Source organism: Sminthopsis crassicaudata, chromosome 2 (genome assembly GCF_048593235.1).
Source record: "Sminthopsis crassicaudata isolate SCR6 chromosome 2, ASM4859323v1, whole genome shotgun sequence".
NCBI lineage: Eukaryota > Metazoa > Chordata > Mammalia > Dasyuromorphia > Dasyuridae > Sminthopsis > Sminthopsis crassicaudata.
The window spans coordinates 434141066-434156905 of NC_133618.1; the positions used below are offsets into that span (position 1 = coordinate 434141066).

Consider the following 15840-nt stretch of genomic DNA (forward strand, 5'->3'; position numbering starts at 1 on the left):
GGAGTCTCAGTTTCTTTCTCTGTCAAGTGAGGAGGCCTGGACTAAATGGTTACTAAAAGATGCTTGAGTTTATGAGCTTCGAGCTCTCTCTCACTTAGATCCGGCTCCCTTGCATGTTGCAGCATCATCTCCCTGATGTCACGTCCTCTTCCAGAATGAAGGACAAACGATATTGAATAAGCTCCAGAATTATGAAAGGTCAGAGCTGGAATGGACCCCTCACCCAAACCATTCTGTCCAGCTCATTTCTGTCTGCCTCCTGGAGACTCAGGGTTGGAGGAAGAGTCTGAAGATAGCCCAGCATCAAAAGTTGGGACCTTAGAGACCTCAGAAGCCATTAGCTAATTCACATCCTTCCCTTTACCTTATTGACCCTGAGGAAAACTGACTTTCCCCTGTCCACTTAGTGAGTATTTGGAGAGAATCCAGTGCTCTTTCTGCTATCCCATGATGCCAACTTGTGATACAGGGCAGAAGAGGCTGTCTAGGGCACTGCCCAGGCAATGCCAACCTATTCCAGGCCCATCATCTTTGACAGAATAATAACAGCAGCTCTCGTTTCCATAGTGCTTAAGCTATTTACAAAGCACGTTTGTACTTCGTCATGACCCAGGAAGGAAGAAACTAACAGGTTTTACAGAAGAAGAAACAAGCGCTCAGAGAGAAATGACTTGCCCAGAGTAACACAGCCAGGAAGCCTGGCAGCCGAGGCACGAGCCCAGGTCTCTGAGTTGGTCCAGTGCTCACTCACTCTCCTGCCTCCCAGGGCAGCCAAAGCATAGGCAGGCATGCTGATGGGACTGGGTGGCTCTGAGGAGGGAAAGGAAGTCAAGCAGCATGTTTAGGACGGGTCAGACACCAAGCTTACCAACTCTAGGGTGTTCTCCTTCATGACTGAGTTCTCAGGCAGAGTAGAGTCCACTGGAGTTGTCTGTGGAAGGAGAGCACAAAGAAATAAGGGGAGGTCCGGCTTACTTCATGGACTTCAGCCTTTTCAGTTTCCTCCTCTTCCATAGAATTGTGGGCAGAAATGGCTCCATGGACTGTCTCTGGTGTCCTTTTCAAGAGGAAGGGAGGGATAGAGAATGTGAGCTCCTCTTACCCCTTCTGCTCCTTCCCATTGAGTCATTCAACTCCTTTATGATATGGAAAAGTGAATGTGCACATTCTAAACACATACAGTTGCAATCAGAAACATCCTGACATGTAAGCACACTTTTTTAAAACATTTAATAAGTATTTATTGGATAGGAAAACACTAGGGTAGGCTCCAGACATACAAAACCAGAAACAAGATAGTATCTAGCCCTCAAGAAGTTTGCATTGTACAGCATGCATACAGATAAGCATATATGAGGTAATTGGAGAAGAGAGAGAACGCTAATGATTGGGGCATCAGGACAAGCATTCCATAGGAGATAGTGCCTGGACTGAGCCTTGAAATAGGATTCTGAGAGATGGAGACCAGGAAGGGAACATCTTAAGGTCTGAGAAATAGCCAATGGGAAGGAATGGAGGAGATCCTTATGAAAGTATATTAAAGCTGATATCAGGTGCAGAAATTCCTAATACCTTGGAGGCAGAAGCTGGTGAATGACCAGAGCTCTGGAGCTGAGAGCTGCAGAAGGGCTAAAACTGATCAGGTGCCTTCCTCACTAAATCAACCATCAAAATGGTGAATGCTGCCACACCCTAGGGGAATGCCGTCCCCTAGGACAAGGGTGGAAGAAGAGATCACCAAAGTGCCCAAAATGGAGCAAAATGGCTCAGGTAGGAAAAGGAGCAGGTCAAAGCTCTCATGCTAATCAGCAGTAAGGCCCATCTATGAGTGATTATTGGTTTCTAACCTGGACAAAATAGAGAGATTTAGTCTCCAAAAAATGGGGGATGGAATATTAAAAACCTCCTCTTTGGTTTAAAACTTAAAATATTAAGAAATATATTTTTCCCTAGCTTATTGAGAAAATTATTTTCTCTAGTTTAAAAGACCTTTCCCTTTAGGAAAGTAAGTAAAACAAAATGCTTTTTTAAGAGAACCGTATTGTTGAGCAAATTGTTGAGCAAAGAATAATTCTTCATGTTGTAGCATAACCTTTACCATTCCTGCAAGTGACAAGATAGTCTCTTTCCCCAACCCCTAAAACCAAAATATATAATGTATCCTTTCCCATCAAGATTTTGCTACTAATCACTGGAAGAGTCTCAGAGATGTCTTAAAGAGAATGGTCTGGAAAGGAATGGGATGGTGAATTTTGTTACTAAATTTTCCTGGAATGTTATCTCAAACCATATTTTATACATTATGATTTTTTTCTTCAAGAGTCCTGTGAAATGTTACCTCAAATTGTTTTGGGAAGAGAGTCGTTGGGTATGAGGGAGGGAGAGTAGGGACTTTGCCAATTTGAATTTCTTTCAGCTGGAATTTCTTAAATATTAGAACAATGTTAAATTGTTTCTGGCAGATTTGTGCCTAAAATGAAGATTAAACTATTAATTTTTTCTTCTATATCCTTCTCCTTACCAAGCTAATTCCTGTTTGTCCCTTTGATCCCATTCCTTCCCATCTCCTTGGCAGACGTTCCCAACAAACACCACCTTCCCTCCCATCTTCAAGCTCTCCTAATCTACAAACTTATTTCATTATAGCTCTCAGACATGAGCAGCTCTCCCTTATCCTTCAGCCAATATGTGGCTTGCAGGGATCCTTATGTAGTTTAGTGATTCTCTTTTTGTTGAACTTGACACTATCACCCTAAGCCATGATCCAGACTCCTCTCTTTCACAGCCAAATAGAGAAAGCTGTCTGTAACCTTGCCTCTACTTCCTCTCATCATTCTCTTTTTAAATCCTTCAATTTGTTTCTGACCTAATATTCAACTAAAATTGCCTTCTCCAAAGTTAGCATTGATTTCTTATCAGATAGATCAGATGCCCTTTTCTAAACCCTTATCCTTCTCGACCGTTCTGGAACATTGACTGACTGACATCTCCTCCTCTACATTCACTCTTGTGGGTTTTGGTGACTGCTCTATCTCAACTTTACTCCTTCCTGGTAGACCACTCCTTTCTCAACTTCCTTTATTGGGTCATCATCCACGTCCCTATCCCCTAATTATGCGTTTGTGACTGTCCTGGGCTCTCTTCTCTGCACTTTTCCTCAGTGATCTCATAAACTCTTCTGGGCTAATCATCTCTAATAAAGAGACTCCCAAATTTATCCCCAATCTCCCTTCTGATCTCCTAACTGTACTTCTCTTTGGTATCTCAAACGCAATAAATTCTTTTCCCCACCCCCAAACCTACCCTTCTTTTTAACATCACAAGTCCTTCTCATTACCACTACATCCACAACTCCTCACTCTTTGTCTCACTTCATTTTCAATCAGTAGATTCTACCTACACAATATCTCCTGCATCTATCCTCTTCTCTCCACTCATACAAGCATGGCCCCAGGGTTCAAGTTATAATTCTAAGTTTAGATGTTGTGATAGCCTCCTAATTGGTTCTTCCTCACCATTCTCCCTCTTTTCCAATCCATAATCCACTTAAGCTGCCTAAAGGATACTTCTAAAACACAGTTCTCCCCATGTCATTTCCCTTGCTCAATAAACTCCAGTGATTTCCTATTGACTATGGAATCAAATATAAACTTTTAGTTGGCTTTTAAAGCTTTTCTCTACCTACAAACTGACTCCAACTTACCTTTCCAAACTTATTACCTATTATTGCACTCAATGATCCAACCAAAAGGGCTATCTTACTGTTCTCCATCCATAACAGTTATCTTTCAGCTCTATACCTTTGCACAGAATGTGCTTTATTATCTCTACCTCTTAATAGTCCTGGTTTTCTTCAAAACTCAGATTAAATGGCACCTCTTACACAAAGACTTTCTAAATACTTGCTAGCTACTAAGAGATAATTCTCCTACTCCCCCCCATCAATTTCCTTGCATTTACTTCATATTAATTTATTTCCTTTTCATATTTTTTATTTAATGTTTTTATTTTCCCCAGTTACACAGAAACCAATTTTTTATATTTGTTTTTAAAACTTTGAATTCCAGATTCATTCTCTTCCTCCCTTTTAAGGAGGTACATGTGAAATTACTTCATATGAATTTAATATGTATAAATATATGTTTATAAGTATTTCTCCCTCGACAGAATATAAGTTCTCTGAGGACAAGGACTACTTCATTTTTTGGCTTTGTATCTTCAATGTCCAGCATGTACTAACTACTCAATAAATTCTTGCTTATTGATTAGAAGTAGGAATGCCAAATTCCCAGGACAACTAAAAGTCTGATTTAGTGGGAATATACAGTGCATAAAGGGGAATAACATAGAATAAATTTATAAAAGTAAATTAAAATTAGATTGCAAAAAGCCTTAAAGACTAGGTTGAAAATGTAGGCTTTATCTTGGAAGAAAAAAGAAGTTACTGAAGTTTCTTAAGTAGTAAAATGATATAATTAGATCCATTTCTTATTTTGATGGCTAAGTGTAAGTGGGGGAAGTGGGAGAAAGAGCTTCCAGTTTCATTTTCCTGTAAATTCCACCTGCTTATAAACTGTGGGAATCGAGTGACATCTCATTTCACATCTGAAAAAGCCCACCTCTCCTCACTCCCAGTCCTTGAAACTTGTTTATTCTCCCTACCCCTATTTTGAAAAGCCCCTACTCTATCCTCCAATTAAAAATCAAGATTGCCTAATCTTGCATCATGGTTTATATATCCTGATTAGCCATCTTTTTTTAATGCATAAAAATCTGTCTTGTCCTATATTCAGGATCCAGAGCAAGCTGAAGAGGCCTGATGCTGATTTATTATGCAATTGGTAAGCATCAAACCTTTGTTTCCTCAGTTATTTCAGATTTCACCAATCACAATTTCTAGGTGGAAATACCCAACAGGTTGGTGATGGGCTAGAATTCAGGATATATATGTGTGTTCATAAGATTATAATTATAGTAGTTAATATTCATAATATTCATAGACTACGTTGTTTGTGAAATTCATTACATAGGTTATTTCAATTGAGCTTCACAATTGAAGGTTGAATTGAGGTAAATTGGTCTATTTACCAAGGGTCACACAGGATAGATTTGATTTTAGGACTTTCTGACTTCAGATCCAGCACTCTATCCACTGAGCCACCAGCTGTCTTCAGAAAAAGAAAATGAAAGTATGTTTGTAAGTCTTTCCCTCTACGTGTCTCTAGACAGGGAAGATGTGGGTGTCTGTCTGACTTTACATACATACACACTCACATGTTTTGCCACATATGAATGTGTTCATATATATACACATATCTATTCTCATATATACATTATACTGTATACGTATGTATAAGCACATTAATAAACAAGACAATGTATACTCATATATGTATAGATATATAGAGATTCACACCTCCCTAGAGACATAGACAAAGTTTCTTTCTCTATATAAAGGGTTTGCTCTCTGCCTTGCCTATCTCACAGGGTTATTCAGATTAAAGATAAAAGAATGGATCAGAAAATGGTTTGTAAAGTGTAATCCTTCTCTTAGGAAGCTACTGGGAAGAGTGATTAAGATTCAATTCTCCAATGATAGTCATGTTGCCCTTTTACTCATTCAAAATGGAAATTGGTCTTTCATTGAGTATATGTGAAAGGTATGGTGAGTGGACTTTGTATGCATGTGAGTTTTATATTTAATGTTTTAAATTTTAGTATAAAATTTAGTCTTTAGAGGCAGTAAGCTGAATCTGATGCTATATGGACCAATTTATAGAAAACTGGAACTGTCTCCATGGCTTGGTATGGTGGATTTTTTTGCATGGTTGCAGGATCATGGACTAAAATATGACCTCCTATGAAAAATAGGTACATTCTTCTTATAGCTTTTTGCCTTTGTATTAATAATAAAAAACTGTTTCGTGAATTCTTTGTAAGAATCCTCTGAAACAGATCAGAAGGATTATTATAGACATTTAATGTATCCTCCTATGTACTCACAGTTTCCTTCTCACCCTCTATAGAAGTACTTACAATATGATTGCGTTCTGACTTTTGCCAGTCACTTCAGGAGTCCAGGCAGACCCCCGTGAGCTATCCAAAGGGGACTGCCCAGAATCAGCCACTCATACAATTTCTATCACATCCTCCCCCAACCCCTAGATTACCAAATCCTAATAGTTCCTTGTTCTCTTTGCTAAATCCGTTAATGGAGAAGATATATGAAGTCCCTCTTTCCTCTCTTTTTCCTATCTGCTATAGAGAAATATACTCATCAGGGCCAGGATCCAGAAGCTGGAACTCCCTTGCCTACCTCTTTCCCTCTAATATGACCAAGAAGCAGCCAAGGGATAGGCTGTGGTGGGGCCTCAGAGAAAGGGGGAGGATGAGGAAGGGAATAGAGGAGGCTTAAAATCTGTTAATCCTTCACTGGTCTCTTACCTTGAGATAGAGATTATGATGCTCCTTTAATACTTCTCTTGAGTATTCGAGGGCCAAGCTTATCTCTCTGTTTCTTTCAGAATCCTTCTAGTTGATTTCTGTTCTGCTTTGGAGTGAAATTACCCAGTGAGACTCTGAATTATAAAGCCTCTGGCCCCGCCCCCTTCCTCCAAAGGCTCTTGCCCCATAAACTGTCTAGGTTGATGATCTGGGTTGGGTCAATTGCCTGCCTTGAGAGGAGTTCGAGATGAAGCAGGAGTCTCCAAAGATCAGGAAGATGACACAGAAGCTGGAACTCAGAAGGTTACTGATAACTGTAATAAGGCCACGTGGTTCACAAAGCACTCTCCATACATTTTTGTCACTGGATCCTCACAGTAATACTGTGGTAGTGATTGCAGGCCCCCATTTTATACATGAAGAAACTGAGGCTGATGGAAGTGACATGATTTACCCCTGGTCATATAGCTTGTAAACTGGAATTCTAACCAAGGTCTCTTCAGCTTCCCAGACCAGAACTCTATCATACAAGGAAGGTTTAATTGATGAATATTTATTTTATAGGTCATGAAGGTTCTTTCTGCAGGTACAAGCCCCAAATCGTCTTTGTTGTTAGCATCCTAGTGACTAGACTTGGAAATTTCATGAGCTTAAATTTCACATGCTATAGAGCAGGGGGGGGACCTCCTCATATTAAAGATGAGGAAATGTTGTATCTTGTTCAAGATCCTATAGGAAGTAAGGGACAAAGTCAGAATTTGAATCCAGATCCCTAGATTCTACCTTCAGTTCTTTTCCATTGCACGACATTGCCTCCCCTCCCTAAAGGCATCCAGCATTCAGAATCCTAGAGAACTGGAGAAACAGAGAGGATGACCAGAGAAGGAGAAATGAATGATTTAAGTAAATTAGAAAAGTTGGGTGATCAAACTAAGGGAAAATAGGAGACATACCCACCATCTGTTTGACTCTGGCTTAATAAACTAATATTTCTAAGTATATCAGGCAGGGTAAAACAGAGAGCATAGGATAAGATCTACAAGCACATTAACACAAAAATGGGATAAAAATGAGTATCAAATATGGGTATTTCAGAAGCTTTCCATCTTCATGAAGGTCAAAAAGAGAATACCGGAAGAAAAAGGGTATGCCTCTCAAATTGACAAATACAATTCAGAATGAAATGGAAAAGAAATAATCAAGAAGACAAAACAAAGGAAAACTTCCTTGGAAAGGGGTATAGCAAATAAATGCTACTTAGAATTAAATTGGAGGGTAGCGGAGAAGGAAGATTTTTAAAATAAATCCATAAGCTTGATTGGAAAGACAGGTCAAAAAAGAGATAGTTAATTTTTTTTATTAAAGCTTTTTATTTTTCAAAACATATGGATAATTCTTCAACATTAACCTTTGCAAAACCTTGTGTTCCAATTTTACCCCCTCTCCTCCACCCCATCCCCTAGATGGCAAGTAATCCAATATATGTTAAACATAGTAGAAATGTATATTAAATCCAATAGATGCATACATATTTATACAATTATCTTGCTGCACAAGAAAAATCAAATCAAACTGGCAAAAAAATGAAAAAGAAAATAAAATGCAAACAGCAACAAAGAGTGAAAATGCTATGTTGTGATCCATACTCGGTTCCCCCAGTCCTCTCTCTGGGTGTAGATGGCTCTCTTCATCACAAGATCATTGGAATTGGTCTGAAGCATCTTATTGTTGGAGAGTTATGTCCATCAGAAGTGATTTTCTCATAATATTGTTGTTGCCATGTACAGTAATCTCCTGGTTCTGCTCATTTTACTCAGTATCAGTTTATTTAAGTCTCTCCAGGCCTCTCTGAAATCATCCTGCTGATCATTTCTTATAGAACAATAATATTTCATAGCTTTCATATAGCATAACTTATTCAGCCATTCTCCAATTGATGGGCATCCATTCTATTTCCAGTTTCTTGCCACTACAAAAAGGCCTGCCACAAATATTTTTGCACATGTGGGTCCCTTTCCCTTCTTTAAGATCTCTTTGAAATACAGACCCAGTAGTAACACTGCTGGATTAAAGGGTATGCAGTTTGATAACTTTTTGAGTATAGTTCCAAATCGCTCTCCAGAATGGTTGGATGCATTCACAATTCCACCAACAATGTATCAGTGTCCCAGTTTTCCCACATCCCCTCCAACATCCTGCATTATCTTTTCCTGTCATCCTAGCACAATCTGATAGGTGTGTAGTGGTATCTCAGAGTTGCCTTAATTTACATTTCTTTTATCAATAATTATTTAGAGCATCTTTTCATATGACTAGAAATGGTTTCAATTTCTTCATCTGAAAATTATGTGTTCATATCCTTTTACCATTTATCAATTGGGGAATGGCTTGAATTCTTATAAATTTGAGTTGAGTTAAATTTTAAAAAGAAAGATAAATGTATGAAAATTAATTTTGAGGAACTTCGAGCAGGTAAATAGAAGGGAAGAAAATGAAGGGACTACCATCAAAACAGTGTAAATAGGGATGAAATTAATCACAGGAATGAAATGCTGACTTAAGAGGCCAAAAATCAATACAAAATAAAAAGGATAAGTAAAAAAACAAAACAAAAAAAAAAACTTGACAACTTACTATGCATGAGAAAAAAGTGATGCCTTTCTCTAGTTTATAAGAACTAGCATTTATCATATAGTACTGTAAGGCTTGCAAAGAGCTTTATAAACATTATTTCATTTTATCCTCACAAGAACCCTAGCAGGAGAGCTGGGGATGGATGGATGAAGGATGAATGGATAGACAGAGAATATATACAGAGGGAGAGGAAGAGAGGGAAAGGGACACAGAGAGAGAGAGAGAGTCCAAAGGCTACATTAGAACTCGGCTCTTCCTGACTTTGGGTCTAATAGACATTTATTTACTTGTCCTTTGTAGACTTTAGTCTCTTGCTCTTTAAAAATGAAGGTTAAATGAGATAATCTTTAAGGTCCCTTCCATTCCTGTTAAAATAGACTCGATGTTATTTTCATTTATTCATTCAACATTAAGGGTCTGTTGCATTAAGAACACTTTTCTAAGCACTAGGAAAGCCAGCATAGATAAGATCTCAGGCAGCACTGAGTAGTGGACAGGGTATTACACTTGAAAAAGACCTGAAACTGAATCCTATCTCCTAATCTTAGGCAAATCATTTAATGTCTTTTTTTTTACCTCATGTCATCATTTGATGGCCTCTAAGGTTCTTCCAGCTCCAAATCTATAGACCTTAAAAGTGCTAGAAAAATTTAAAGATTGCTTAGGAGAAGCACTGCAGAGTTAGGAAATTAAGCTCCAAAGGCGGACTCCAGCACTTACCAAGTAGGACTCTTTGCTGCTTGTTTCTATTAATAAAGATAATGCTTTTACCCTCATGTAAAGCACCCAGGATTTGTGGTAAGGAAACTAGTCACCAAACTTTAAAGTAACATAGAAATGATTCACAAATGATTCAAAAGAAAAAGAAATAAATGATACAAAGTTATATAGCATAGAGGGGAAAAGCACTAGAGTGCAGTTCTCTTGGCTCTCCACTTTCCACTACCAACTTACCTCAAACTCTTTTCCCTTTTCAAAGTGAATTACTCTCTTAGATCAAGACATGCAGGAAAGTATAATGGCACAGAAGGAAAAGAGGTGATTTAAAAGAGGCAGCAGGGACCAGTGAACATCTCATTCTTCAGGGATGAAAGCAGGATTGCAATGAGGAACACAGTATTTTGTCACACAAGAAAGTTTGGCCACATGGGTAGTCATTCCTCTCTTATAAGTGGAGGGAAACTAGTTTTAAATATCGAGCCAGTAAATGGCACAGCGGACAGAACACTGGACCCTTGTCCAAATTTAGTCTCTTTACTAGGTGTGTGACTCTGGGCTGGCCATTTGTCTGCCTCAGTTTCATCTGTAAAAAGGATAATTAATAATAGCATTGACTTCACATAGATGTTCAAATGAGATATTTATGCAGAGCTGTGTAAATTTTAAAGTACTGTATAATTATCACTATCTATCTTTTAGGAAAACTCTCAAATGTCCTTCTGTGAACAGTGGCCTGAACTTGCCAAGTCCCTGCATAGGATGGCACATAAACCAAATCAAATTGAATTGATACTAAATCTGAAAGATGGAGAACCCTATTTCTATACCAGGGAAGCCCGTTCAAACTTTTATTTTTTTCCAAAAAGTGGGGACAAATTACTTTTTGTTTTGCTTTCATTTATTATTGAAATAGAGTTCTGAAAAAAACAGGATTTTGTGTTTTAAATGTACCTACTTGACTACATCTTTAAATCCAAATCACTTTGGCATTCGTTGAAGGGCCAATAGTCCCACAATACAACCCTCTGTAGCTCATTGTTTAGGCTTTTATTGCTTAGAATTAATGCAAATAGCAATTTTTTTCTGTTCTGGTCCCAGATTTGTATCTTTGTGATGATAAACTGGGCCACCTTTTGCCTCAAATTTTACCTAGTTCTAAGTCACTAAATGGACATGACCTCAGTTAAATTGAGACCTAGTAAAGACCTACCTTCATTTACAAAGGCCAAACTCAACTATTGCATTCTGTGCCATGACTAGTCACTTGACTTTGGCCTAGCCAACTTTGATAACTGGAAGAGAAAGTGATGCTGACAATTTTATGCAACTCTGCCTCATTTAATCAATTCGTGAACAAGTCATTATCCTTGTGATGTCATTGGTTATCTTGATTCTCAATCAAGAATAGAAAAACAGCAGCAGAGAGCCAATCATCAATTAGTCACACAGGTTGTTCAATGGTGTACCAAGAAATTGAATCAAGGAGCCAGTAGGTCTTTGGGGAACTTCAAAATGTAAACCACTGGGCTCCATGCTGGGAAAAAGGCCTGGAATAGTAGTAGTTTATATGGTCAAGCCTGGACCTATTCCCAAATAATAGAATCACTGCTCACATAAGACTTTTTCTTCTCTTCACTGCAGATCCAAGTTCAATACAAACTCACCCTCTCACATTTGCATCTTTGTCCAACCTGTATATGCTATACCGCTTTGCTTCTTTTCTGATTTTGGGTTCAGAGTGTTCCTCTACACAAAATTCTCCATCGTCAACCAGGTAACAAAAGGAGTAGCTGGAGAAATGGGGAAAATAGGGTACAGGGGAAAGGAGTCAGACTCAGAAAACTTAGGTACAAATTCTGATTTTGTAATTTTTCTGCTAAGTATGGTTGGTCTGCTCCAGTATTAAGATTCTTTATACCTCTTTACATTTCCCACTGCCAAAGCACTCAGAGTTATCTATTCCTTAGCTCAATGAATCGTGATCACAGATTTGGAGCTTAGAATGTACATCCAATTCTCTTTCTCAGGTTCAGAGCAGTTAAATGATTTGTCCAGGGGCAAACCAGTGACAAAAGTGAGATTGGACTCTTGATTCTCTAGTCCCAAATTCAGGGCTCCTGGTACTATAAAAGCACAATGAAACCTAGAGGCAAGGCTCTCCATACAAGTTTCCCATTTTTCCATCTGGTAGAATAGGCAGTTCCATTGCTTCAAGAGCTCAGAAAATGTTAAGAGATCAGGGGAGGCAACCAATTCAAATCTAGAAACCAAAGGAATGAGGAAGCATAACATTGGAAAAAATACAGGACACAGATTCAAGTCTTAGTCCCCACACATGGCAATGTTGGACCAATCACTTCACTGATAATCTTTCTTCTTCTAAAAGATGCCTACTACTTATTGTGGATCATCCCAAGAGCCAACATCTTATCTTTTCATGCTTATACTACCTACTTCACAGGGCTATTGTAAAGAAAGCCACAAATAAGTGGGTTGTTAGGGGAAGATGCATTTGGGCTTCAATGGAAGCATTGGTTTATGTCAGAATGTAGCTATATAATTTTAGGAAAATCACAAGTTCTCCGAGTTCTAGTCTCATGTTAAAATCCTAAAGTTTTAAATAGACAGTTAGGTGCACAGTGGATAGACCATTAGGTCAGGAGTTGAGAAGACTTGAGTTTGATCTGGAATCAGACACTCAGAATCTCGGTCACTGTGTGACCTTAATTTCTGCTTACTGCAATTACTTATGTGCACATAATTTCTGTTTACTGTAATTTCCTCATCTATAAAATAGAGATCATAATAGCAACTTTCTCTGAGAGTTAATAATTGTAAAGTGCTTAGCCTGGTATCTGGCATATAATAATTATTATATAAATGTTAGTTGTTATCATACAAATGAAATTTATTATTTTTTAAGGTCCCCTTTAACTCTGATAACCAATGTTCTAAAGTTTTTCAAATTCAAGTAAGTCTACAAAGACTTCTTTCCAGTTCTAATATTCTAGGTCCTTCTGTGGTAGTACAAATTTTATAAACTTTTTAGTAAAGTCAATCAAGTTGCAAAGTAGTCATTTCTAATAAGTTGTTCCCCCCAATCTCCTAATAAATAGGAACCTCCTGTGTAGAGATCCCTAAGATAGAAAAAAAAAAACCCACAGGGGCAATTTGATTTCTTTACTATCACTACTAAGGCAAAGCAAAGACAAGGAAACAAAAATTTATTAAGCATTTGTCATGTATCAGGCACTAGGCTAAACTCTGGGGATACAAATAAATGTAAGCAAAGAGACAGTCCTTGCCCTCAGAGAGCTTACAATCTAATGGAAGAAGACAACTTGCAAAAGGAAGCTAGAAAGGTGGATAAGTGAAAATACTTGGCACAAGCATATAATGTTTGTTTGGAAAGTCAGAAACAAACCCAGGAAGGAAATGTAGATTGGCCAGGCTGGGATCATCCCCAAAACAAAGGCCTCAGGAGGAACTCACCAATGAGGTATTTACAGGATAAGATGGCCTCAATGCTGGGGGAAGATTTCAGAGTAAAGATTGAAGTGGAAGCAATATGTTGGTAGGGAAAGAAAAATTTCTTCTCTACTCCTAAAAGTAAATATTAAGGGGAATCTTACCACCCCCAATGCCCCTGACTTCCCATTAGTGGATTCAGGAGAAACCTGGGACTCTTGGGTTCTCATTTTTCTAATCTATATCTTCCTTCAATTGACCCAAACTTACACAGTGATTGCTCTAACCTTAAGAAAAGTAATTCATTTTCTAAGATCAGTTCTTTGCTTTCTTTATCTTTGGACAAAGAGATAAACACCACATCCCAATTCAATAAATTGCCATTTAACAAGAGAAAACTAGCATGAGTTGAGTTAATGGTGCATAACTGATAAACTGCTTTTCATTACAAGGAAAACAGGTAAAGAATCAATACCACAGTCAAAATGCAACATTTTTCTCGGCACTGAAGAGCACTGTACGGGGTCTTGTAAATACAGAATGACTATTTGGCACAAGTCCTGATACTCCCACCCAGAAAGTGATGCTAGTGTCAAGACTGCTTCCCCTTAGGGATATAGGGGAGCACTTTGGAAGAAATAGAAGTGCAGCATTTAAGCTGACCCATCATTTTGTTTTCTTTCACCAAAAAGGACCAGGATCTTATGTTTCCTTATTTTCCACCTTCTTCCAAATAAGAATAAAAACTGTACAGCAGTACCCCACAACCTGAAAGAAACAATATTCCCAGGTACCTTTGGAAATTTAGACTAAACCTTTCCTGACCTACAAACATTATACCCCAACTCTCAAAAACAAAAATTTGGGATTTCAAAGTAGAAGTCAGAGGAAATTTGAGTTTTTGGCTGAAACTCTCTTAGTAAAAAGTTCATTCTCAAACAGCAGCCACTTCCTTCACCATCCTGATGTAATTCAAAGAGGCTTTGACAAAACCTAGTTCTTTGTTAATATCTCTATCAATTGAATCATGGGATTTATCACAACAAAGAATTCTATGAAGAATTGTATTTAACATGGGAAGGAACCTTAAAACTTATGTTGTCCAAATCCCGTACGCTTAAAGATGAGGAAACTGAGGCCTAAAATTAAGGACTTTTCCAAGGTCTCCAAGTATTAAGAAGAACTAGGGTTCAAAATTAGGCCCCCTGATTACAAGCCCAGTGAAGAGAATCTTCTATAATAAAGATTCTCTTTATTATACTCAGTGCCTTCCTCTCTCACACATCTTACACATCATCTTTTCCTATTGTATCCTCCTCAGATACTGGATAAAATTTGGGCCACATCTGTGTTCTACCCTGGAAGTACCTAACAGAGTTCAATTCCCCATGCTAAGGATGCTCTCAACTGCTTCTGGCATGAAGCAGAGCTGAGCTAATTTCTAACTGAGAGGTTATACCTGATATTTCTAATGGCTATACTGTGAAGGGAAAATGGCTGTATCTAATAGGAGTCCAGTGAGGCTGGACAAATAACTTTTCAAAGCATTCCCTCACTTTAGGGAGAAATACTGCTAGGAATGGCCACCTAGAATTTTGTCTGGTGTGTGGACTGTAGAATGAGGTCAGGACTCAGAAATCACCAAGCAGACAAACACTGCAGACAGATGGAACTCAGGGTAAAGATAGTTCAGTGGAGAGAGAGAAGTTCAAGGAAGTGTCCATCAAAACTGCTCGGAAATGTACAATGCATATTAACTGATCAAAATCAAGATCAAGATGAAGAAGAATATCAGTGACAAGTCTAAAGCAATGATGCATTTAATTTTAAAATAGGTGATGATCTATTATTCCTTATCTCCAAAGGGAACCAAAAACAAAGGAAGGAAAGGAAAACCTTAGTGCTTCAGAGTTTCATAGAAACATATATATATTTAAAATTTTTCACTATAAGCAATTTCAAACAAGCAATTACAAAACAAATTCTATACACTGTTTCCTTACATAGATCATAGAAAATATTTTTAAAAAGACTGAGTAGCTGTGCTGGTAATGACAATGATATGGCTTGACCCTAACCAACAGTATTTAAAAAAAAAAAAAAAAAAAAAAAAGACAGTGGAGGGCCTGCTGAAAGAAGTCTAGCCATATTTTTTTTGTCCAGGTATGCGTCAACCTTCCATTGTAAGAAGCTCAAGATTTTCTCCTCTTTCCTCGGCTTGCTTTGGTCCGTTTCCGACTGCCTGGTCGTATGGAAAGTTGTTTTTTAAAGTCCACCAGGCAATCCTTGGCTTCCGAAATAGAAACAAAAGACTTGATGGGAGAGTCATTCAAGTTTAAAGAGCTCTGGTCTCCTTTGCTACAATCTGCCTTCTCCATCTCTGAGGCAACACATCTGATGAGAAAGGGAAAATAAACAAAAGTTCAAAGGGGTCCAAAGAATTACCAGTTCATTTTTTCAGGATATCTATCCCAATTTTATAGTTAACCAAGTTTGAGAAATCCTTTTTGGCTGTGCTAACTCTAAGGTTTAAGATACATGCTCACAAGATTTGATAATTAACTTGCAAATAAC

The 15840-nt window shown here is 38.0% G+C and overlaps 2 protein-coding genes across 9 annotated transcripts in view; both read right to left on the reverse strand.

The window, feature by feature from the left end:
* HK3 (hexokinase 3) overlaps nt 1-6569 on the reverse strand; it is a 44990-nt gene extending 38421 nt beyond the window's left edge. For 2 of the 3 annotated variants that reach the window (XR_012486707.1, XM_074292203.1), the window contains exons 1-2: nt 6445-6559; nt 869-931 (exon numbers count right to left, since the gene is read on the reverse strand). Coding sequence is in view for 2 of the 3 variants with exons in the window: in XM_074292203.1 (XP_074148304.1) it covers nt 869-892 (24 nt within the window). In the remaining variant the exon portion in view is untranslated. Of the gene's footprint in view, nt 1-868; nt 932-6444 lie in introns of all 3 variants that reach the window. The other variant, XM_074292202.1, reaches the window with a different exon arrangement.
* A 6436-nt stretch (nt 6570-13005) lies between these two features.
* The window catches only part of UIMC1 (ubiquitin interaction motif containing 1), a 142672-nt gene continuing 139837 nt past the window's right edge, over nt 13006-15840 (reverse strand). For all 6 annotated transcript variants that reach the window (XM_074292211.1, XM_074292212.1, XM_074292214.1 and 3 more), the window contains one exon: nt 13006-15660. In XM_074292211.1, coding sequence (XP_074148312.1) covers nt 15459-15660 — 202 coding nt within the window. In that variant the 3' untranslated portion in view covers nt 13006-15458. The remainder of the gene's footprint in view (nt 15661-15840) is intronic.